Genomic DNA, 25704 nt, shown 5'->3' on the forward strand with positions numbered 1-25704 from the left:
TCGCAAAGGACAGACCGTATTCAAACTACAGACAGAGCTCACTCACTTGTCTCGGTCGAAGGCGGCGTTGCACCACAGTTTTATATTTATCTACCGCTCCTACAAGTAAGTAATAATTTCATTATTTTAATAATTCTACATTAAAACACATGCGTACTGATTAAAATATGATGAATATTTAGAATTCTAGAAGTTGCGCTCGTAAAGAACTTTGACTTTTACGTAAGATAATGTGTTATGATGTTTCGTAATTTATTTAAGTATGTTGCTATGAATAATACATAATAATTATTGTGGTATTAATGATTTTCGTGTTTTATTATAAGTTTGGGTTATTTTTTTTCTTAATCAATATAAACGAAGGTAGTTGGTAAATTAACAGCGACGCTACAAAAATAATACTGCAATTACTTGTAGGGACATCGGTTCTGTGTGTTTTGCTTTGTATTTTTTGTTGGGACCTATCCGAGGTATTGTTCAAAATATGTAATACCATCGTCTCGCCATCGTTTATTAATGCCTAAGCTATTGTCTCGACCAGTGTTTTTCCAAAGGTTTTTTTCAACTTACCTTCTCTCTTTTGAATTAACTCCACATTGTTCCCTTAAAGCTATAACATTTCCGTCTTCAAACAAGCGATAAATTAGAGGTTTGTCTATGGCCCTGTAATTTCTGTAGTCCATAAACGACGATCACCACTTACCATCAGGTAATCCGTACACTCGTCTGCTTCAGACAGTATTAAAAGCTATTTTATTTTAATTTCGTCTACAGTTGTGATTACTTGTCAATGATTATGATTACTTATCAAGGGTAGGCAATCGCTTGGCTTTGCCCCTGGCATTGCTGAAGTCCATGGGCGACGGTAACCACTCACCATCAGGTGGACCGTAAGCTCGTCTGCCTAGTAGGTAGTAGGCCAACAAAAAAAAGCAGCGACAACTCCCATTCGCGGACCCCTATAGGTGTATTGTCTTATAATCTCATACGAAAGTAGTCTGTTTGCTTGATAATTATATAGCCTATTTCCGCTTAGCAATCGTGCGTTCAAATTTGAAGAGTGGAAAATCCGTTATCCTATAGAGCAGTGATTCTCAACCTTTTTTTTGTTGCCGCACATATTTAACTTTTTCAAAATTTGGCGGCACAAAAAAAAGAAAGAAAAATTATTTACTTACTACAACACACTGCATAAATAGTTTATCAAAAAATTTTAATATACGAAATAAACTAAAATATACTATTTTTTTTTGTCGATTTATATATATATTCATGTTTAAAATATTTTTCTTTTCAAATGATATAATTTAATAATATTAACATTATTATATATTCGCAAAATTTGGCGGCACACTTTTGAAATTTGGCGGCACACAAAAGTGCCGCGGAACAGTGGTTGAGAATCACTGCTATAGAGAATTGGGATGAGGGACTCGTTTTTTTTTATTAATGTTTTTTTGAACTCTTCTCAAACTGAAACGCATTACAGCTTCACGACAAAAATAGGCAGGGTGGTGGTACTTACCCGTGCGGCTCACAAGACGTCTTACTACCAGTACCATATGTTGTTATGTCTATGGGATATATAAAATACTAGCAGCCCGCTCCGGCTCCGCTCGGGACTTTAACATTATTTTCAACGATATTTGACGTTGTTTTATTTTGTTAAATAAAAAAAACATTTATTGCGGCATAACTATAATAGTTAGACATATGCTATCGCCATGGACGTCTTAAACTAGGATGGGGCCCTTGGGCACACAAGAATTTGAGGCCCTTTTGGAAAGTAAAAAAGGATTATATGGATTATAATAACATTTTTTTACTGAGTATGACCATTTATTATAGGTAATCAAATACAGTATGATATAATATGTCATTAATGATATTAGAATGCAGGTTTTTTGGTTACGATTTCGATAACGGTTTCTTTCGGGATGTCTGTTGAGCAAAATCTTCTATTATTGGTATAGTATATGCCTTGTAAATACCTTCTGATTACCGATTTGTGAAAAAAGTGTAATGTGCCCTACAAAAATGTTTTGAGAATAAGCGTCTGAGAGAAATTGTCGGTCTTTCGGGGCCCCCTGAGAATGGGGGCCCTGGGCACGGGTCCCGTGTGCCCCTTATGGTAAAGACGGTATTGGCTATCGCGACACATTTTGTAAATAATAATGTGTTCTTAAATGTCGTAGTACAGTCTTTTATTCTATCATCAATAGTTTTTGCAGGGCACGCGATGTAAAGAATATTTTAGGTAATTTTTTGACACCTTGGGTTACATTATTGGAGCTTTAGTAAGGATCGCTAATTTAAAAAAAAAAAAAATTATAGCCTATGTCACTCAGGAATAGTGTAGCTTCCAAACAGTGAAAGAATTTTTTAAATCGGCTCAGTAGTTTCGGAGCCTATTCAATACAAACAAACAAACAAATCTTTCCTCTTTATATTATTATTATTATTAGTATACTTATAGATGTATAATCCTTAGTTGTTAACCTTTAGTTAGTATGCTCGTTCCAAAAATAACCAAAAAATTGCGTAGCTACTCCTAAAGTTAACACTATGACACTTTGTATTATGTTTAAAAGTTAATATTATTACTGGAATTCGCCTGAATCTAAATCCGACCATAATCACTGACACCATAAGATTCATTTTATGTATTTCGTTTTTTCTATTGTTTATTCATATTTATTTTTCTAAAGATTGAAATAGAAACCGTGCTAGGTTTTTATTCATGTCACTACTAGCTTAAGCTATAGACAAATAATATTAAAGCCAAACAATATTAATCTATTCTGAATTTGACCGCAGACTTTAACAATAAACAAAACAGTATTTATGCGCGTGTGTGTGTGTGTTAACTGCATGGATAGGGTGTCTAATGTTTTTTTACTGATTTAATATATTTTTATGCATAATTTAAAGAAAAAAAATAACATTCAGCACTCCTTCTCTATATTCTCTATAAGTGTGGGCAATTTCATACTCCAACGTTCACGCAATTTTGATAAAAAGGGGTACAAAGTTTTTGCTCATCTATACTTTAATATTATAAAGAGGAAAGATTTGTTTGTTTGTATTGAATAGGCTCCGAAGCTACTGGACCGATTTGAAAAATTCTTTCACTGTTTGGAAGCTACCCTATTCCCGAGTGACATAGACTATAATATTTTTTGGAAAAAATTACATCGCGTGCCCTGCGAAAACTATTTGTTTTATTTGTTGACCTCAGAGGAGCGGGAGCGGGCCGCTAGTATATTAATATATACATATAAATATAAAGATTAACATGTGTTCGAAATACTAAATATATGCTGTCTTGTTCTATTGGTCCCTAGCGTATATAAGTTTCAAGCGAAGTTTGTTTCAGCAGACTTTTTTTTAAAATATCGTATGGAAGGTCAAGTGTATTTACCGGTGTTCAAAATCACAATCCAATCACGACATCACATCGTGAATGCCGTGCTTAAGACATGAGTTGGTCTTCCCGCTCCTCAGAACACGACAATCGGATGATTAAGATATTTAAGGGCTTTCTGCGCGGTTACAAATGTGTGGGAAAATTATACGATAAACATTGAGGATTAATATCGTGGTCGGATAAATGGTATCATGTAGCCCACTGAGTTTCTCGCCGGATCTACTCAATGAGTCGCGTTTCCGATCCGGTGGTAGATTCTGAGAAGCGCGGCCCTTGCTAAGGATCGTGTTAGCAGCATCGTCAGGTTTGAGCCCCGTGAGCTCACCTACCAGCCCGGCGACGCTGACATGGTCTCTCTAGACCATCAGCCTAGGAAGGAAAAAAAAGGCTAGCTAGCTAGCTTGTCGGTAAATTAACGCCGTTGCTTCATCAGCCTTAGGTCCGAATATATATCCATACAAATTTGAGTTAACTTTTACGCTATCGAGGACGTTAGAAAACTCGCACAAAGCACACAGTACATCGCGTTATCGAACTCAGCTTTGAACCTTTACTGACTCATGACATTGAATACGATAGGATAAATGTCGTAATGGAGTAGATACATACAATATACTTTGTGATAATTAAAAAAAAATCAGTGCCGCAGTGGCCGCATTGTACTAACAGGCAGGTAAAAATAAATATGCTTAAGTATAATTTACTTTAACTAAATGTAGATTATCTTTATATTCTACTGTACGTGTGTATATCACTGAACTCCTCCTAAGCGGCTGGTCTGAATTGAATGATTTTTTATGTATACGTTTGGATGGCGCTCTGGATGGCTTAGATTCACAAATCAGTCCGGCAGATGGCACTGCAGTCTAGGTTATTTATCTACACTGCAACGAAACGGCTGGATCGGTTTGAATGAATATTTGCAGGACAACGTCTGTCTGGTCCGCTAGTAGTATTATAAATAACTTAGTAGCTTTATTTATGCTTGTAATTTTATCACGACAATTTAACGGTCGATTAGTTCTTTTGTCGTCTATTTTATGTACATAATAAGAGAACGGTCAATTCGTTCCTTGTCGTCTGGTTCGTGTCCGTCTTTTAGGAAGTTAAAAAAAAGTACTGCCTGCCGCTAGTCACGTACGCCCTCGTTCCAATTCTTTCTTTATTTTTGAATTCTTGTCAAGTGTCTGTCTTAGTCTGGTCGTTGTAGGTCTTATGTCCTGTCAGAGAGATTGTACGCCACGACAACAATCGTTTGGGAGTGCGTATACAATCGATCCTAACGTCATACTGTCTTCGTCATCATCATTATCATCTCACCCTGTCCAATGTCCACTGCTGAACTTAGGCCTCTCCAATCGATCTTTAGTGCGTCCAGTCCTTTGCCAATTGCATTCAACTTGAGCCAGCGATTTTCGCTAGGTCGACGTTCCACTTGGTGGGTGGCCGTCCCACACTTCTTACACACTTTTTACTGGTGGTAGGACCTCTTGTGAGTCCGCGCGGGTAGGTACCACCACCCTGCCTATTTCTGCTGTGAAGCAGTAATACATTTCGGTTTGAAGGGTGGGGCAGCCGTTGTAACTATACTTGAGACCTTAGAACTTATATCTCAAGGTGGGTGGCGCATTTACGTCGTAGATGTCTATGGGCTCCAGTAACCGCTTCACACCAGGTGTGTTGTGAGCTCGTCCACCCATCTAAGCAATAAATAAATAAAACTTCGCTTGCCAGTACGTGGTCTACCCTCAAGAATCTTTCTGCCCCATCGGCCGTCCGATCTTCTCGCTATGAGACCTACCCATTGCCACTTCAGCTTGGTAATCCTACTGTCTTCGTTACTTCATTTTTAAATAGCTAGTCTATGATTGACCGTTTATATTTACTAATATCAATACATTGAGCTGTCGTTAAATATTTCGATTGATTAACCTTTTGGTCAGAGTTAGGTAGAGTTTGTTAGAGTTTGCGCCCATAGATTCATATATAATAGAACAAAAGTGGTGTATTTCTATTGAAAGAAACACATGTATACAGCTCAAATTAATGTAAGTCCTAAGAAACTGCCGCGACCTTTGAACTTGAGGCACCGTAATTAGCTAGGTAGAGTTGGTTAGAGTTTGGCTAGATCTCAATGAGGTTTTTTTATTTATTCTTTTCGTCGAACAAACAGCAATTCTATATACATTCCTAAGGATGTACCCTAAAGATTCTTCGGTTATATGAAACTGTATTTCAAACCTCGTCTTTGAAGCTAATGGCTTGGCGTTATTAGTTAATACACACTTCCCAGAAAATACGAGATGCGACCCTGGCTATCTCAATTCGGAGATAAACAAAAAGGGAAAATCTTCGATGAAGCAAAGGTGAAATTATTCTTAGACAGCTAGCTGTTCCGAATATTTTTGTTAGGAAATTGTATGTATTGACAACCTTAAAAACGTTGTTAGCGCAAGCCATTCATATATTATCTTCTGTTCTATAATAGCTACCACCACAGAACCATGATCGTATTTACTAATTTTAGCCTGCAACTGATTTCTTGATAAATCGATTTCATCTAATTTTACTTTTAGTTGAATATTGATTTGATTGATATATTTTTGAACCTACTTCTGTTTATTCATAGAGATTATGTCATCTTCAATCACAGTGATGACCTAGCTGCTTGATTAACACACGAAACATATTGTTATTAAGAATACGATTACACATTTATTTTTTTAACATTCCGATAACCTTTGCAATACAGTTAATACATGAAGACTTATAAATTAAATCGTTCAGTTGCTCTTGTGAAAAAATACTGTGAACATCTCGGTGTGAATAAAAAAAAAACAAAAAACAATATCAAACTAAAAAAAATATCTTAAAAACTTTGAATTTGTTATTTCGAATGTCGTTCGAATACACCACGAAAATAACGGTCACAAGGATGAATGGTAATGGAGACGTTTCCAAAAAAAGCTTCAATGGCACATGTACGGTGGGCGTGAATAAAAAAGTCAAGGCTTCAATTGCTAGGAAAGCCGAGGCCTACCTGCAGGCTGTTAGTCAGAGTCAAGGATCTAAAGGTAGGTTGTATAGCATCAGAGTCGAAAGGTCTTGTTCAATTCATTGGTTTTGGAAAAAACATCCTCACGTAATCGGTAATTAAGGTTTACTTTAGCAACATTTCGAAAAATTAATCGAATCTTATCAACTTTTGTAATACGTTCTATTTTTGTGAAGGTTTTAATTCTTTTTTTTTTTAGTGACGAAAACAAATCAGCCAGCCATGCCGAATCTTGAAGTGGTCTCAAGGGTTGCATCCATACCGATCGTCGTGTCCGGTATTGGAGTGACAGAAAAATTGTACTTCAAAATAAGGGTAAGATTTTGAAAACAGTATCAACATTAAATTTAAATAATTATTAAAGCAATTTGAATTTAGTTTAAACCTTATCTCACCTTAAATACTCTGCTTTTTTAATTAATGTTTTATACAATATCCGATTCTATCGTGGCAATATTTCTCAGATTTAATTCTACAATAACTAAGTATATTATATTATAATATCATATGCTTTTATATGTTAAAGAAAATCTCGCCGTAACAGAAATACGTTCAAATATAAAATATGTACATGTAAAAGCAGATATCGAACACCAGACGTTTAGGTATTTGTAAAAAAAAACAATAATATGAATAATAATATGAATATAATATTTATGATTTGTTACGATAATTATTAAAACTATAATATAATAAAAAAATTCTCATCACTGATAGGGTTTCATGTTTTTTTTTTTATTGCTTAGATGGGTGGACGAGCTCACAGCCCACCTGGTGTTAAGTGGTTACTAGAGCCCATAGATATCTTCGACGTAAATGCGCCACCCACCTTGAAATATAACTTCTAAGGTCTCAAGTATAGTTACAACGGCTGCCCAACCCTTCAAACCGAAACGCATTACTGCTTCACGGCAGAAATAGGAAGGGTGGTGGTACATACCCGTGCGGACTAACAAGAGGTCCTACCACCAGTAAAATGAAGAGGGCTCGTGTGGGCTCGGTAGCGATAGGTACCATTACCCTGCCTACTTTGATAGCAGTCGCACGTTGTTATTGAGGTCTATGGGCTCTGGTGACCACATAAGATAGGTTGGGTGTGAGCTGATGCCGCTATCTAAGCAATAAAAAATATAATAGCTGTCTCGCTTTCACAGGAGTCCAACCCTCTGTTTCGTTGGTCTATGTCCCTGGGTGAGAAGTCCCTAGCGACCGGCATACAGCTAGCACTCCCGGCGGTTCAACTCCTGGAAACTCCGATTGTACAACTGGACAAGTTTCTCTGCAAGTCGCTGGATGTGGTCGAGAAGAGTATGCCTTCAATTTATATGCCTCCAGAGGAGGTGAGCAAAATTCTATTCTTGTTTTAATTGTTCCTTTCACTGACCCTAGTCTCATAAGTGTGGCGCCCAAACAGTATTATTAAACGGGCTACCATGATCTTCACATGTAATTAGTTCCCGCGGCGATGTAGCAAGCAGTTATATACTGAAGATTGCGGGTAAAACGCTAGGAAAAAAAATCCTGCCTACCCTCTTTCTAATCTGTGGTAAAAGCTCGTTTAATAATAGTCCCTGTAACGTAGGTAGCCACGAAAGTTGAAAGCATTGTGTCCAAAATACTTTCAGTTTGAATTCCACTGTTGATCATGCCAAAAGTTTAATCTAAAGTTACAATTCAAGGACTATTTAATTATCTAATATTTGTCTATTTCATCACAGGTTCTATAAATGAATTCTATTTACCCGAATATTTAGCCGATACAGTGATTATGTCAATATATATCTTCATAATAAAACGATATATTGTTCGCATTATTCTGACATTTTGAATAAACACAAAATGAACACTATTTGCCTTGTAATTTGAGATCAAAATGCATTGTGTGTATATGATTATAATCTCTAAACCAATAACATAACCTACGTAATGACATGTCTTAAACAGTTGTATATGACAAGAAGTTTCTGGTTGCTAAGTACAGCTGACGCAAATACATCACGACTGCATCCCTAGAAATTACCAACCGGCGTGGCGTCATTTATTGTTATTAACTTCATAAGTACGTAGAGAATCGATACATACATGTCAGGGGTCAAATTATTTTCGTGTTTAATCACTGCATTACACGTCAAAATGACCGTCCGATTCTTAATGTAATTAACAGTCACGATCCGAATATTATGTTTTATCTTTATTACACAAATTGGATTTTAATAAGGTAAATACGTCAAAATAATATTTTTTTTGAAGTATGTAGGTACATGCGATTTCACGCGTGTTATATTGAATTTTCAGTGGAAATTAGGATATTGGTGAGCTAAAATTTTTGTCGAGACAACACAAAAATTCTTATCATCTATGCTTTAGTAATTCGCTGATTCAGGTTTATTACATATGACACGGGGTCATGAAGAAAAGCGAATTCAAAAGGCTTAAGTTTACCCCAAAAAATATGTTTATTTAGATGTACTCAGAGACGCGTCAATACGTGCTCCGACGTGCGGATTCCGTGACGCGGCTAGGCACAGCTGTCTTGGATTCGCGGATGACGGCGGCCACCGCGACCGCTCTCGACCGTGCGCTCACCACCGCCGACAAATACGTCGACAAGTACCTCCCGCCAGACAACCAAGACGCAGCCGACGGTATGTACAACTTTAAAAAAAAATATTGCTTATATGGTAGACGAGCTCACAGCCCACCTGGTGTTAAGTGGTTACTGAAGCCCATAGACATTTACAACGTAAATGCGCTACCCACCTTGAGATATAAGTTCTAAGGTCTCAAGTATAGTTAAAACGGCTGCCCCGCCCTTCAAACCCAAACGCGTTACTGCTTCACGGCAGATATAGGCTGGGTACCTTCCCGCGCGGATTCACAAGAGGTCCTACCACCAGTAAATGATAAACAGTTTTCGTCCTTAATTCACCTAGTATATACTAGTGATACAACGAATACTACAACTTTTGCTAATACGAATCTAGAGCTGAACATAAATATTAGTCAAAGATTTGGAATAAATTTACATGCTTATCTTCACGAATTCGGAACGAAATATTAACAATAAAAAATGAGTTGATTTACATATATTTTAAGTCCCGCAGTAGTCGAAATTCGACTATAATTAATTGGAATTGTAAGTTTGTATACTATTATGATTGTATTTTATACTTCTATAATCACAATTTTGCCAAGACTACACTATAAAAAATATTAACAAAGACAAACAATATTTAATGTATTCTCAATTTGACAACAGACGTCAGGAACAAATAGTATGCATGCGTGTGTATAATGTTTTCTTTATTGATTTAATGCATCTTTTACGCATTATTAAAAAAAAAATAGCATTGTGCACTTCTTCTCTATATTCTCTATGTGTGGAAAATTTCATACTCCTCCGTCCGTGCAATTTTCGTAAAAAGGGATACAAAGTTTTTGCTTCACGTATTAATATATAGATACTAGTGATATAACGAATACTAACGAAGTAGTATATTTATTAGTAAAAAGTTTTCACTTCAAAAAGAACTTATAGTCTTAGATATACACTCAGCCTTCGGACCTCATCAAATGGGTTAACTGGTTTTACCCTTATATTTGCATTGTTACCAAAAAACATAACTGCGAGTAACTTGTACGACCAAAGTTAAAAAAATCATCGTAACACATAAGTCATTATTGTTTAAACATAGATATTATAATATGAACCATAAATAGGTACATAAACGCATCATCATAATGTGTTTATATTTTTTTAATAAATTCTTTGTGACGTATTAAATGACGTAGGATGTATGGCGTCATGTTGACGCGCAGAACGAATGAGCACGTATATTTTTACGACAATTGCGCAATCAGCGCAATAGTTAGTGGCTTTACCCACAATATTGGTGCTTAAATATTGCAATTTACTTAAATCATAATAAGTTTTGATACAAATCCGGCCTATCTCCAGTTCTAGCCTAACCATAACCTATAGATAACAGATATATATATATACGGCCTAGCCCATAGATAACAGATGGCTTTGTAAACATTACGAAGCAGAGTAAAAGTAAATTTAGACATCAATATCTCCATGCTAACTGTTCTATGTTAAGCTTAAGCCAATTTTGCGCTGACGACCTTAATTAAAATAATTTCTTCCGGTTTCTCGAGTCATAGACGATACCGCTTCTACAGTTTAAGCCCGCGTTTTTAATATCATTAAATTGTTTCCATCTTTTGGAATATTTTACATGCTTAGGAGAGATATAGAACAATTTTTTTATCATAACACGAGTCCAGATCATTGAAATCGTTAATGAAATAAAAACTTAGCTTTGACATAATAAGAGGTCAACAGTTATTTATTCGAGAGTAATTTGTGAGTGCAGAGATGATTGGACAAAAAGGACATAGTTGGATAAGGGCATGAAATAAAATAAACTTATTTATCTGTAATTGTATTTACTTTTGCTAACGCAAAAAATATTCAGGTAAAACTCACGCTTAAACAACGTGCTGCCTAATGAATTTAATATATATGTACCTACATAAGAAAGAAATAGCATTTGCACATGTCACTATCCATTGACAATTCGAAACACAACCACAGCCAATTCCACTCCCCAAGTCTGACGAGCTCACAGCCCACCTGGTGTTAAGTGGTTACGGGAGCCCATAGACGTCTACATCGTAGACGCGCCACCCACCATGAGATACAAGTTCTAAAGTCTCAGTATAGTTACAACGGCTACCCCACCCTTCAAACCGAAACGCATTACTGCTTCACGGCAGAAATAGGCAGGGCGGTGGTACCTATCCGCGCGGACTCACAAGTGGTCCTACCACCAGTATTACGCAAATTATAATTTTGTGGGTTTGATTTTTATGACACGATGCTATTCCTTCACCATGGAAGTCAATCTTGAACATTTGTTGAGTACGTATTTCATTAGAAAAATTGGTACCCGCCCGCGGGATTCGAACACCGTTGCATCGCTTCAACACGAATGCACCGGACGTCTTATCCTTTAGGCAACGACGACTTCAGTGGACTAACTATGTTGGATGACTCCCCATGTGGTATAAGATAGAGTAGTGGGTTTTCAGACATTCCTGTATACAAACTGGATGTAGAATAGAATGTAATCCTGAAAGCAACATGCTTTCCTCTAGTTGAGTTGAAATGAAGATATAGATCGCTTGATTCAAGTCGATTAGACAGATGCATAATTTCCGAAGTGTCCGGAGTGGTTTTCTGGTTATACATACGTCGCCTATCATCTTAACACCTCTTAAAGCTTCAATAAGACTGAAAGATCCATTGAAACCATTACCGCTTACCGCATTCTTTGAAAATATTTCTCTCCTCCGCCGTGAGGAGGAAGAGCCATCTTGAATTAATTTTTCAAAGTTGACGATTGCAGTTTTAAAGCAATCAATAACTCGGCCCTGCGTTTACAGTTATCTTCATGTGTGCAGTAGATAAATAATTTTCTAAATTATATTACTGACTGATTCGGTGGTGCGGTACTTAGCGCCTCTGTCTGTTGCGCCGAGGGTCGTGGGTTCGATTCCCACATCGGACAAACATTTATGTGACGAACATGTTGTTGCTCTTTTTCTGGGCGTTTATTGTCTATATACGTATATAATTAAACGTATATAAGTATGTTTATCAGTCTCTGGTACCCATAAAACAGTAAATCCTAAATTGGGGCCAGATGACTGTGCGTTATTATTATTATTATTACAGTTATTATTATATATTAAAGCAAATTATGCAGTCAGTATTAAAGTCGCATAAATTTTGATGGACCAGGGGTCAGGCCTTATCTGACCCGCAGGCTGTCGCTAGTTTAATTGCATATTATTACAAAACTGATGTTGTAAACTGTTTTATACTTGGCATCTAATATTTATTAGTAACACTTTATTATTATAACTAGCGACCCGCCCTCGCTTCGCTTCGGAAACATTAAAACACACATGAAACCAAAAAATAAAATAAATAAAAAATTAAAAAAAGTAGCCTATGTTCATCAGGGACAATGTCGGCTTCTAATGGAAAAAGAATTTTTCAAATCGGTCCAGTAGTTTCGGAGCCTATTCGAAACAAACAAACAAACAAATCTTTCCTCTTTATAATATTAGTATAGATATATTACAACGGGCTCTTACTACGATTTTCACACTTAATCAGTTCCAGATACTTCGGCGCTGTTGCAAGCGCCATTTACTCATATAATTGATGTTTTTTATTTATTTATTGCATAGATTGGTGGACGAGCTCATGCCCACCTGGTGTTAAGTGGTTATTGAAACCCATAGACATCTACAAAGTAAATGCCGCCACCCAACATGAGATACGAGTTCTAAGGTCGCAGTATAGTTACAACGGCAGCCTCACCCTTCAAACTGAAACGCATTACTGCTTCACGGTAGAAATAGGCAGGGTGGTGGCACCTGCCCGTGCGGACTCACAAGGGTCCTACCACCAGTATACCAGAATACAAAGTTTTTTTTTGAATGAGTGATTACTGGTGACCCAGAGACCTTTCCAGTTTCACCAAGACAGGTGGGTGAGCAAATGCTCAGCCAGTAGGGGTGGGATTTGCTAACATCTGCCCGAGCGCCTCCGAAGGAGACCTAACAACTCAAGAGCAGCTGTTTAGCGAATGAATCTACTACCGGATCGGAATCGCGACCCGCTGAGAAGATCCGACGAGAAACTCAGCGGGCTGATGCGTGGGTTAGGTTGCACGTCGAACTCTTTGTCGAGTTCGACGAGTACGGTTACCGAGATCCCTAAGCCTACTCCTAGTGCTAGAGCTGAAAGCGTCTAATGCAAAGGTTATTGAATCTGACGGATCCGTAAGGACGTGTAAATACAAAGTTCTTCTTTTTCATGTTATTTATTTTAATTCTGCGCATTCAACTAGGGAGAGAATTGGTGCAGTCGTAACACGATGTCTAAATACAAGTGTTTATCGGCGACCGAACATTTTTATTATTGGACATACCCGGATACCTATCCGATAAGAATAAGTAGGTCTGGACATGGGTTGATGGTGGTGATATGTCCTTTTATAATTAAAACTTAAAATTAATAATAATATAATGATTTAAATTTCTTCTAATTGTTTCGTTAACTTGAATAATAATTTTAATTTAAAAAAAAAAAGATACATTTTGCTTCTAATCTCTAATCTTTTTTAGTTAGTAAATTCTTAATGTTTATGTATGTACGTGAAATGTTTTTTTTTTTCGTAGTTCTCTAGACAAAATAAAAATGTTGTCTGTCTGTTTGTCTGTCTGTCCGTTTGTTCCGGCTAATATCTGGAATGGCTGGACCGATTTTGACGAGACTTTCACTGATAGGTAGCTGATGATATTATATACTTTTTTTAGACTATCTTCGCCCCGCGGGTAACATCTAGGAACTCAGCTATCAATAATAAAATTTAATGTTTCCGAAGCGAAGCGAGGGCGGGGGTCGCTAGTAGTCTATACTAATATTATAAAGAGGAAAGATTTGTTTGTTTGTTTGTTTCGAATAGGCTCCGAAACTACTGGACCGATTTGAAAAATTCTTTTTCCATTAGAAGCCGACATTGTCCCTGATGAACATAGGCTACATTTTTGAATTTTTTTTAATTTTTTTTTTTTGTTTCATGTGTGATTTAATGTTTCCGAAGCGAAGCGAGGGCGGGTCCCTAGTTTTATATATAGTTACTAGATTAGTAGCTCCAAATTTATTTTGTTCTCTTTAAGGATAAAATGTCTGTGATGTTGCTGCAGGCAACTCACTGATTTGTTTGTTTGCGTTATCATCATCGAACGGGACACGACCAACAAAATTATCAAACACAATAATTACACTAAAAATAAACTAATGGTTCAGTTTATCTGTTGTCCGGTGTCGACAAATTAGATGCGTTATCAGACGTCGCACGGACTCTGTACTCGTCTTCTCGATAAGGAAAATGAATGGTAATAACTTTCGTGAGTAATGCATGCACGGTTATTAACTAAGGTTGCGTAATTTAATCTAAACCATTTCTTTTATTGTATAGGAATTAGGCAGTATTTCAATGAAACTCTAATCAGATTTCTTTATAAAATAGAATGTTTTTTTTTTAATTTCTCGTGTCTCTTCTTAGTCGAATGAATCTGCCAATGTCAGGTAGATAGAATATCAGTGATATAGTTAAACGATAGTAGATGAGGAGAATGAGAACGGGAGATTTTTTTAAAAATATTTTTACAGTTTAATGTTATTGCGGGAAATAAAGTAAGCTAATGCATTTACAACTTTAGGATTAGGGAATGTTAAGAGATAGTTCATATTAACTGGCAACGGAAATACAATGAATTATATTTGCTCTTAAGTGACATTAGTCTTTTTTCGCACAGATAATACACATAAATTGAAATAGTCTGTACCAAAACGTTTGTAACTACATCTATGAACTAGGTACTACTTTATAAAGGGGATGGCCCATTTTAGGCCCAAAGCGGACAATAGATTATAGAAAAAATACTTAGTGCATTAATTTGGTCATAAATAAATATGCATTTACTTTCTTGCAAATAAGCGCCACTACAGTTTACAATAAGTAGCTTAAAAAAAGTAACTCTATTGAAAAAGCAAGGACTTTTATTTTTGCGGGAAAAATATTGCCAGCTTCAAAACCTTTTACGTATGAAGTAAATATTTTGAGTATATAAATAAAACATATAAATAAATCATTTTAAGTATTATCATTAATCAATCGATTTTAATGGATTTTATGCACATAAAATAACATCGAAGACATACCCATTGGACTTTAACTTGTAACTTGTATACTTGAGACCTTAGAACTTATATCTCAAGGTGGGTGGCGCATTTACGTTGTAGATGTATGTGGGCTCGAGTAACCACTTAGCAACACCAGGGTGGCTGTGAGCTCGTCCACCCATCTAAGCAATAAAAAAAACTTTACTAGTATTGTTATTTAAATATGTACAACTAAAACAAAAACATAAAAAATAATGTGTACTCGTAAAAAAAAGATTAAGATATAAATCAATTATCGGTTATTTAAAAAAATAATCGATATATGAATTTCATGTAATTATTTTTCTTTATACTGACAACACTGAATTTAATCTGACTGACTGACACTTCGCTTGCGTCTTGTGGTGTTGTGCTTACGTACAAAATGGATGTGTTTTGATTTTTCTTCGATTTATTTTACTTTTATCAATAACGTTTCATACTACGACTAAAAAACATTGTCTGAATTGTGGTTTTACCCTGACCGAGATTTAAAACCGTGTATATGCTCTCCTTTGCTATTTTTAGATGATCCTAATTGTGTATGAAGATGAAGAAAATATAGATATTTAAAGAATTAAGTGTGTGTTTTTATACCCTATTGGATAAAAATACATTAGGAACATCTTAAACATTAAGAAAAGAAAAGTTCTTGAAGTATCTCACAATCCGACACTTATTTATATAGAAAATTAACCTCAAAACGAGTTTTTATTTTTATTATATTTTTTATAATAGTGGCGTCAATTTCAATATATTTTTTAGATATCCAATACATTTAAGAATTTGAATCAGTACATTTTTATAGTAATATTTGATGTCCATCTTGGGCCTAGCACACTATGGAGAGTGGGCAATCCCCTTTATTTATTCAACATATTGCTTGGAGACGTGAACGCTGTTAGGGGCGATTTGGTGTTAATTACTTACCGGAATAGATAGCTAGCTACAAACACGAAAAATGTAAAGGCCATCAACTACCTTGGTCTTTTAGGCAACGACGACTTATATATATGAAGCTATTTAGACGTCTCTAAGTTTACACAGATAATTGAAATTAAGTACCGTTTTGAAGTCATTTTTACATTATTTTATCTGTTAAGTTTTAATTCATGTGCAGTAAAACTGAATGTGTAAACATAATACATATAAAGGCATCTATCTGTACAGTATCTTCCATTAATAAAATAGAATTTTTCCACATTAAAATTAAAAAAACTGTAATTGTTAACGCAAGGTCGATAATCCATCGGACGGTTTGCTAATCAAATGCAATTCATAAAACTGTTTATCCACAGTGTGTACTAATAATAATAATACATATAATATCTAGGAACAAATCACGCATGGTCATTCGGTCCCAAATTAGTATTCCCTGTGTTATGGGCACCAGATACATACTTATATACGTTTAAATGTATACATATATAGATATTAAACACCCAAACAAAGGGTCAACACACATGTTCAGCACATAAAGGTTTGCCCGATGTGGGAATCGAACCCACGACCCACGGCGCAACAGTTAGGAGCACTAGCTACCGCACCACCGAGTTAGTCATATGTGTTCCTGAAGATAAGATCACAGTGCGTTTCCAGAGATCTTTTTTGCCACGTACCATCCATTCGCTTTGGAATGAGCTCCCCTCGACGGTGCTTCCCGAGCACTATGACATGTCCTTCTTCAAACGAGGCTTGTGGAGAGTACTTAACGGTAGGCAGCGACTTGGCTCTACCCCTGGCATTGCTGAAGTCTATGGGCGACGGTAACTAGTCACCAACAGGTGGGCCGTATGCTCGTCTGCCTACAAGGGCAATAAAAATGTAAAAAATCTTTTCACGAACCATCTAGCTTTGATATGAACTCACCTACACTGTGTTTCTTTTTGAGTACTGGGAGGTGTTTAATTAATAAATGAGCCTTGAAGAGCTTCCTAGCTGACGTTCGTGAGCTAGGAATTAGTAAAACTTAATTATTAGAAGAATTAGTAAAGCTTATTAGTAAAACAGGTAGGCCGTATGATAATGAAATAGCCTTTCGAAGCTTCATCGTTTTTGAAGGCCATAACAGTCACTGGTGGTAGGACCTCTTGTGAGTCCGCACGGGTAGGTACCACCACCCTGCCTATTTCTGCCGTGAAGCAGTAATGCGTTTCGGTTTGAAGGGTGGGGTAGCCGTTGTAACTATACTGAGACCTTAGAACTTATATCTCAAGGTGGGTGGTGCATTTACGTCGTATACGTCTATGGGCTCCTGTAACCACTTCACACCAGGTGGGCTGTGAGCTCGTCCACCCATATAAGCAATAAAAAAAATATCTGAAGATTTCAGTAATCAAAGATCAAGTAAGCTGGGCTGTTCGTTTACGCCAAAATCTACTATTGAGTTTTGTGGTCTTATCATAGTGGTGATCGTAGTGACCAGCGCTGATGCGGTGGACGGGCCTGAAGGGGAGACGGGCAGGGCCCGGGCAGCCCAGGCGGTGCAGCATGGAGCCAGGTTCAAGAGGAAGCTGCAGAGGAGACTCACCAGGCAAGCTCTGGCCGAAGCCAAGGCTATCAAAGAACAAATCCACGTTTTGGTGTATGTCGCGGAATTGGTAAGTTGCCTTATTTATGTAACGTGTAGCTTCACTACATAGTATAAAACAAAGTCGCTTTCTCTGTCCCAATATCCCTATGTATGCTTAAATCTTTAAAACTACGCAACGTATTTTGATGCGGTTTTTTTTAATAGACAGAGTGATTGAAGAGGAAGGTTTATATGTATAATAACATCCATTAAATAGTGGAGAAATCAATAATAAATTACAGTTTCCGAAGCGAAGAGAGGGCGGGTCGCTAGTTGGCTATATAATACACAACGATGTATAATACACAAATTTGTATGAACCTGGAGCGTTTGCCTATGTTGGCCGCTAGGGGCGCTGTTCCAACTCCATACAAATTTGAGTTAACTTTTACGCTATCGAGAACGTTAAAAAACTCGCACCAAACACACTAACGCCCAGCGCATTGTCTGTCAAGCGAAGGAGATGCTTAGTGTTATTGGATGTGCGTGTATTTAATCTCTTGCCAGTTTATTCATTAATAGAGATCCGGCTATACAATGAGCTCAAAAAGATCCTTCTTCATAAGGGAACTTTCGAGAAGATATTTAATTTTTAGTAAATGATTATGCTGATATATTTAAATTATAAAAAATGGAAGAGAGATAGAAGATATTGTTATTGTCTGTTTTATATTTGATCAAAGGTTGCAAAAGATCCTGTGTTAGCCTGGAAAAAAGCTAAGGAACTTTACGCGTCTCTCAGTCAACCAGAGCCCGAGAATCAAGCGAGGCCTGTAACTCTTGAAGAGCTGATGGTACTCCTCACCAGGGAAACAGCAAGAAAGGTCGTGCATCTCGTCAACTATACACACACAGACCTTCCAAGGTATTTTAATATTATTTGATTTATTTCATAACTTCATTTGAGTCGTCTATTATCAAAGGCGGCAATCTGTACATTTGGACAATTTTTTTTTATTGATATGTCAATACAGATTTATTTGAATATAATCGTCTCCTTCAAAGAATACGGTTCAAAACCTGCATTAAATAAAGGTTAATAGTTAACCTGTTATTTATCTAAGATGTCGTTCCGAAGAGTTTTGTGACTGCCAATGGAATACAAAGTCAATAATTCGTTTTTCTGATTTACCGATCATTGTCCAAAAGTCAGATTGCCGCCTTTGATAATAGTCGACTCATTTATAACAAACGAAAGCAGTCGAGTCTACTGGCAATACAGTATAATTAATTCCGCTACTGACACTTTTGAACGCTGGTAATACCAAAATGACACATTTACTGCTGCCAATAGCCAATTACGCTACCTTTATTGTACACATGAAAGATAATTAAAGATCGATTCCCCAAAGATTGACAGAACGTCTAAAAGTAAAATCATTACGAAGGGTGAAAGGTTATTTGGTTTAAGCGATATTTCGCTTAATACGCGACATTTATCTTTTTATTTGGTATTTAGCAACAACAGTACCTACCATGTTTTTAATTGAATATGCAATTTCGAAAAGGGCACATCTCTGAAAATGTAAAATGATCAGGAAATGAAAAAAAACTGATCATTTTCTAAAGCAGTGTAAAATTTAAAATATTAACTTTTGAGATATACTTTAGTGTTAATTAGCAATTGAAAATTACTGGAATTATTATAAAACGGGTGTAGGTAAGCCTCAAAACTACATGTATATGAAAAAAACGTATTTGACAAAATATGCGACATGTGCCCTTTTCGAAATTGCATATTCAATTGAATTTCAATTAAGTTTATTCCATTGAAATAGCTGAAGAAGTTTTTTTGTTATGATATTCAAAATTACAACTTTAAATAGCTCTCCTGTAGTTACCTAAATGTCGCTTAAACCAAATAGCCTTTCATCGTTCGATTAGGTAATTTCTCGGTTCGAATAACTGGTCAGTAAATCCCGTGTAGATCATCGGCGGACGCTGCGCGTCTTTTACTACGCACCCACTCTAGCTGTTTTTTTGCCGCCACCCGCCTTGAGATATGAGTTCTAAGGTCTCAGTTTTAACAGTTCAACGGCTGCCCTATTTAGGACCTCTTGTGAGTCTGCCCGGGTAGGTACCACCACCCTGCCTATTTCTGCCGTAAAGCAGTAATATGTTTCATATGTTACATTATAAAAAAATATGTTACATAAAAAATACGCAGTGAAATTTCGTTTATTCCCATATATTGTGTGTACATAGTGCATAATATAATTTTCTAACTAATTTTAAACAAGAATCTCGTTCTGTAGAAGTACCGTGTTATAACAGGGTTTTGGGGAATTTTTCTTATCGTATTAGAGTGGAACCGTGTCGTAAAATACTGTAAAATAGGAGGGTTCCTGTATAATAATAATTTATTTATTTAAAATTTTATGTTGACAGAAACATCCGTCAAGGCATGTCGATTGTTACGAAGCATTTGTCGTATACAGCAGAGGCATTACTCAAGGTAATATGCATTTTCGAAAGTACTAAGCTATTGATATTAATATTAAAAAAATGTATAGAAGCTTGTACACAGAAGTTCGTACCCACACCGGACAAATTAATTGTTAAGCGAGCACACAACCGACTTAATTGTTAAGCGGTTAACGATGGACATGCATACCCGATCCTGTGGACCGAATGGTAAACAGTCAACGTCGCCCTAAGCACGTCATTACGGATCCTCCCGATCCACTAACGGTGTTTTTAGGTACCGGTCACCTTCCTCGCCGAACCCGTCGCTTATGACGAAGGGCTCGACGAGTAAATTAACCCACAGTAAATTAACCCACAGTAAATTAACACAGCCCACTGAGTTTCTCGCTAGATTTTTTCAGCGGGTCGCGTTTCTGATCCGGTGGTAGATTCTGCGAAGCACTGTTCTTGCTAAGGCTGGTGTTGACAAGTTTCTCAGGTTGAGCGCGTCACTTCACCTACCCTTCATAGCTTAGATGGGACAAGTCCCTTAGGTTACCAATTATTAGGTTGGGAAAACATACCTGATTACCACTACCACTAACACCACTAATTACACATGTATAAATTTTGCGTTTGATATTTACATGATTTCGTTATTCGTATCGATTTCGTTTTCTTTATTTGTCAAAAAATTGGTACTTGCTTGCCGGGCTTGAACTCGGGATATTCGCTTTGCTCCACACAAGTGAACCGGGCGTCTTATCTGTTAGGCCATGACATCAATTTCTTCTTCGTCACTTTCTTCATTGCTGAAGGTCGTATCGGTCTCGTGAGTTGTTTCCATCTCGTCCGGTCCTCAGCTTCTCGAATGGCGGTTGTGAATGGCAGCCCAGCTAGGGCGGTTAGTTGATCACACCAACGGCTAGGTAACGGCCGCGGGGTCTCTTTCCTTGTACTTTGCCCGTCACAATCACTTTTTCCAAGTTATCTGACTGACGGCGAGCAACATGAGCGAAATAGCGAGGATCCTCTGGTAACAGATTGTTGAGAGTCTGACTCGGATGCGAAGCTGATCCAGGATAGATTTATTTGTCCTCTTGGCCGTCCATGGAATTCGGAGCATTCGTCTTCAGGATCACATTTCAAATGCTTTTATTTTCTTGCGCTCGGATGCCCTAATTGTCCAGGGCTCTGCTTCGTAGAGAAAGGTTGAGAAAACTAGGGTTCGGACGAGTCTCATTTTCGTGACGTTAGATACTGTACGATTTTGCCATATTCGTTTGAGCTTGGTTATCGCTGTTTTGGCCATCTGCGTCCTCCTCCTTATCTCTCCCTCACTGCCCCTGCGGTCGGTCAGTAAGGACCCGAGGTATATGACATCAATATATAATGTTTAATATGTTTTATTGAACTCTTTTACAGTCTGTACCCGTGGAGACGGCAATCACTGAAATAAAGGGATGGAGAAGCAAACTTGAGGTCCTGCTGCAGCAGTTGCAGGCCACATCCAAAACTTACTTGGTAAGTAAATTTTAATTCGATTCCGTACGGTGGAAATCCGGGTCTATCCGAGGCTTATATGAATATACGTAAATACCTAATGAGGCCGAAAATCCGCCATGTTTAGAAGCATCTCTCAAATATCTTGTGTACTATGACAGCTGTCGCTAAAGTCCTGTCCTTCTGTCGCCTTAGAGTAATTCCATAGTCATGCATTCCGTTTTGAAAGGGCAGCAGCTATACGATTTAATTGAGATTTCAACCTCATGTCTCAAGGTGGGTGGTGATATTCATGTCATTAAGTCCAGGGACCCAGGGCTAAACCATGAAGTGCAACAAAAAAGTACATAGTAACGTAGTTTTAATTATCTCTACGTCTCGCGAAAACCGAAGAAAAGATTGGAAAAATCGCTCTTCAAATTTTTATTGGTTAGGATCGTGATTTTCGAAATGATAGTCAGAAAAAATTTGCGATCGACTTCATAGAGCTGTTTTCTAATTGTACGCAATGAGCCAATAACAATATCAGCGACGTAGTTTAAGTGAGGTCTTTCTTCCAGCTCGCCTGTCATATATGTATGTCCATTGCTCTAATGTGGCCATAACATGTACTTGCTATACATGTGTGTTACATTACTTTTACTACTAACTAATTAGGTACTCGATTAGCTAAACCGTACCTAATATTTTCTTCTGTTCCTATAGTAACAAATGACAACTCAGTACCCTTAGTGCATGTATAAAAAGGTGGAGTAATTTTTCTATTATATTCGGTTCGCGCTATCTTCATAATATATTCTAAATATTAAAATATTATATTCTTATAAGTATACATTTTTTTCTTATTGTAAAATGACGAATGATTAATTTCGTAATTTAAATTATTGGGATCAATGAATTCCATTCTTTTTTTATTTACCAAAAACAAAAGGAAATAACAACCAAAAGTTTGCACTGAGAAGACAAATATGAATATATGGTTATCATAGTGCCTCTTATCATTCTTAGCTTTAAAATTTGATAACCTTAGTAGGGTTGGAGGGTATGGTCGTTCACGAGGAACTAGTTTAAAAGTATTCACCGGTGGCCAATGTGAATGTCCTGTGGTGTAATAATGTTTCAATGCTAATGGAGGAACTACTGTAGTACTTGATCTCCAATGAAATCATTGCTTCCCGGCGAATATTACCAGAACAATGGTACCTAGCCGTGCGTGTTGCTTATATGGGGTGGCGCGAAATTTAAAAAATAGGTTTTAAAATCAAATTTTTATTTCATATCCCTCTTTCCTGATCTGAAATTGGAACAGTTTTTTTTTTTCAAAAATAGTCGTTGCTTACTTGTTTGTTTTTATTTTAATCTTCTAACTATATTACAGTTTCCAATTTTACTAATCGTATATAATAATAAATTTATATAAGGCCTAAGCATGCGGGGCAACGCTAGAGATTAGTCGTAGGTATTGTGTGAATCATTTGCTTATTCAAGTATTAAAACAATTCTAATACTTCTTTCCTTTGCGGACCCTTGTACTCTGTATCCTTACTGTCGTGTTTCTTCTAACAGCTGTGTGTACAAAATATATTAAATAAATAAATAAAACAGAGCAATGCGTTTACAGGATTTTTTTTTATTGCTTAGATGGTTGGACGAGCGCACAGCCCACCTGGTGTTAAGTGGTTACTGGAGCCCATAGACATCTACAACGTAAATGCGCCACCCACCTTGAGATATAAGTTCTAAGATCTCAGTATAGTTACAACGGCTGCCCCACTCAATGCAATCTCCACGGTGGACGATGTCAATATGTTTAATTTTAAAACGGCTATTTCTTTTTAGGAGCATTTAGCCATATTCTTGGCCGGTAACGAGGAGCGGGAGAAGATTGCGCCACGGTCGGCTTACGAGCAAAGAGACGACGTGTCTTCCATTAACGGTGTCAATTAATTTTAGAGTGTTCGCATTTGTAAAAGCTTGAAGTAAAACATTGGAACTAAGTAGGTATATACGTCATAATGATGATTATTAATCTCAGGCTATTATGATTAATATATTCACGCTGGAGAACGGAATGAAACTTTAAATTACAACACAGCTCAAATTTCTTACGTACGAGATACATATGTTTGATTAAAACGAAAATTTTTTTTACATTAAAGCTTAAAGTAATCGTAAAAATATATTCCCGATAACCTTAGTGGCACTGTAGTCCCGATCCCTCGATTGCAAGATAAACCAACATAAAAAAAAAAATGAAAATATTTTTCAATGTTCTACTTCGAATTTCTAAATTGGTTAATTTAGAATGTAGGCAATGTATTAGAATTAATCTTAAGTTTTGAAGAAAGCAAATGTCTAAATTTGTTTGATTAATGTGAAATTTTATTTTATTTGTAATTTAGGTACGAGTACATCACAAATTTAGTTCGTTTTTCTACAAAGATCCAAGTAGTCGACCACTATTTATTTCTTCACTATAATATGGTGCACATAATCTTTGTTGCACGATATAAAAAAATATATTTCCATAGCTAAAATTACTTTTCGCGTTTCTTTCAGGCGTTTCTTTTTCTTTCATTCATGATAAAATATAAATATACTGAAAGATTTATTGATTTAAGTATTCGCTATCACTGTCTTGCCTATTTTACTGTCAATCAGTCTTTTGTGGACTTTCCTTGAAAGTTATACCGTCGATAAACCGGTGCAATTAAGGTGCCAATTTAAATATCAAGTGTATTTGCCTATCATTTCAGCTAAGTTTACGGTGAATATACATAAAAGGATTGTGTTACAAAAGTTTAGAAATTCGTAGGAAAAAAAAGAGAGGTTAGGCTACCAATCTGTTTGTTTGTTACCAAACAAATTGTGCGATGATAGTCTACATCGGCATCCATGTTGCAAATCAAATGTTATTGTTTATTTACATAGATTATACACTAACACACGTATAATCTATGATTTGTATACCGGCGATTTGTAACATTTGGAGATTTGAATCGTATATCATTCCTGACTTCATTACCTGATTTAACGGATCGCTAATACGTCTACCGTATAATATAGACAAATATTTCTTTAGCGATACATGCAGTTTTTATCTAATTTAAACTGGCAGAGGTTTACCTCCCAAGCGGAAAGCATGATTGATTCTCAGCAGAAATCAGCAGAACAGTGGTGTCATTGATACTTAATAGCGCGGGCTCACAATATGCTCCATCACCAATAAAAACACGAATACCGAAATAATACAATACATGTGTTATAATAATTGATATAATTCTTTTAAAAAATTAGATCTAGTAATAATTGCTATAATTTTATTTTTAGACTGTTTTATAATATTTCATTTATAATTTTATGTCCATTGATGCCGAATAAATTATTATTAAATATTTTATGAAAAAAGTCTTTTATTCAGTTGTTGATTGGTTCTGTTGAAAATAATTCTTAATAGTTTAAATATAGTTTATTAGATCTGCTGGCGCAGTGGTGAGCCTCTGTCACTGTTGAGCCGTGGATCTTAGGTTCAGTGGGCTTAGTGCGAGTTTTTTAACGTTCTCGATAGCGTAAAAGTTAAGCTAAATTTGTATGGAGTTGGAACGTTTGCCTATGTTTGTCGCTAGGGGCACTGTTCCCGCTGCATATAAATTTCAGGTAACTTTTACGCTATCGAAAACGTTAAAAAATTCGCACTAAGCCCACTGTTCCAAATTCAAGCAAACAATTGTATGACGAACAGGTTTATTTACTCTGTGCATATTTTTCTTGTATGTACGTATTTTCTTGTACGGTGTCGTACTAATATGGTTCATGATGAAGCGCTCTCCTTTGCTGAAGTGTCAAATATTTAATTAAAGTCAGTTCAGCAACTTTTTAAAATCCCAATGACTTTTCCTGTGTAGTTTTGTATCAAAACTCTGCAGTGCGCC

General features: G+C 36.5%; 1 protein-coding gene across 1 annotated transcript; it reads left to right on the top strand.

Annotated features, from left to right (window-relative positions):
* LOC692833 (perilipin) lies at positions 1-25028 on the top strand (the record flags this gene model as incomplete). The annotated part of the gene is given in 9 exon segments (NM_001046678.1): positions 1-105; positions 6682-6797; positions 7637-7822; positions 8947-9127; positions 17710-17891; positions 18547-18728; positions 20252-20318; positions 21695-21793; positions 23612-25028. Coding segments are annotated over 9 exon segments (1122 nt in total). The 3' UTR covers positions 23720-25028.
* Positions 25029-25704: the final 676 nt, after the last annotated feature.

The sequence above is a fragment of the Bombyx mori genome, chromosome 6 (genome assembly GCF_030269925.1).
Source record: "Bombyx mori chromosome 6, ASM3026992v2".
Classification (NCBI taxonomy): domain Eukaryota; kingdom Metazoa; phylum Arthropoda; class Insecta; order Lepidoptera; family Bombycidae; genus Bombyx; species Bombyx mori.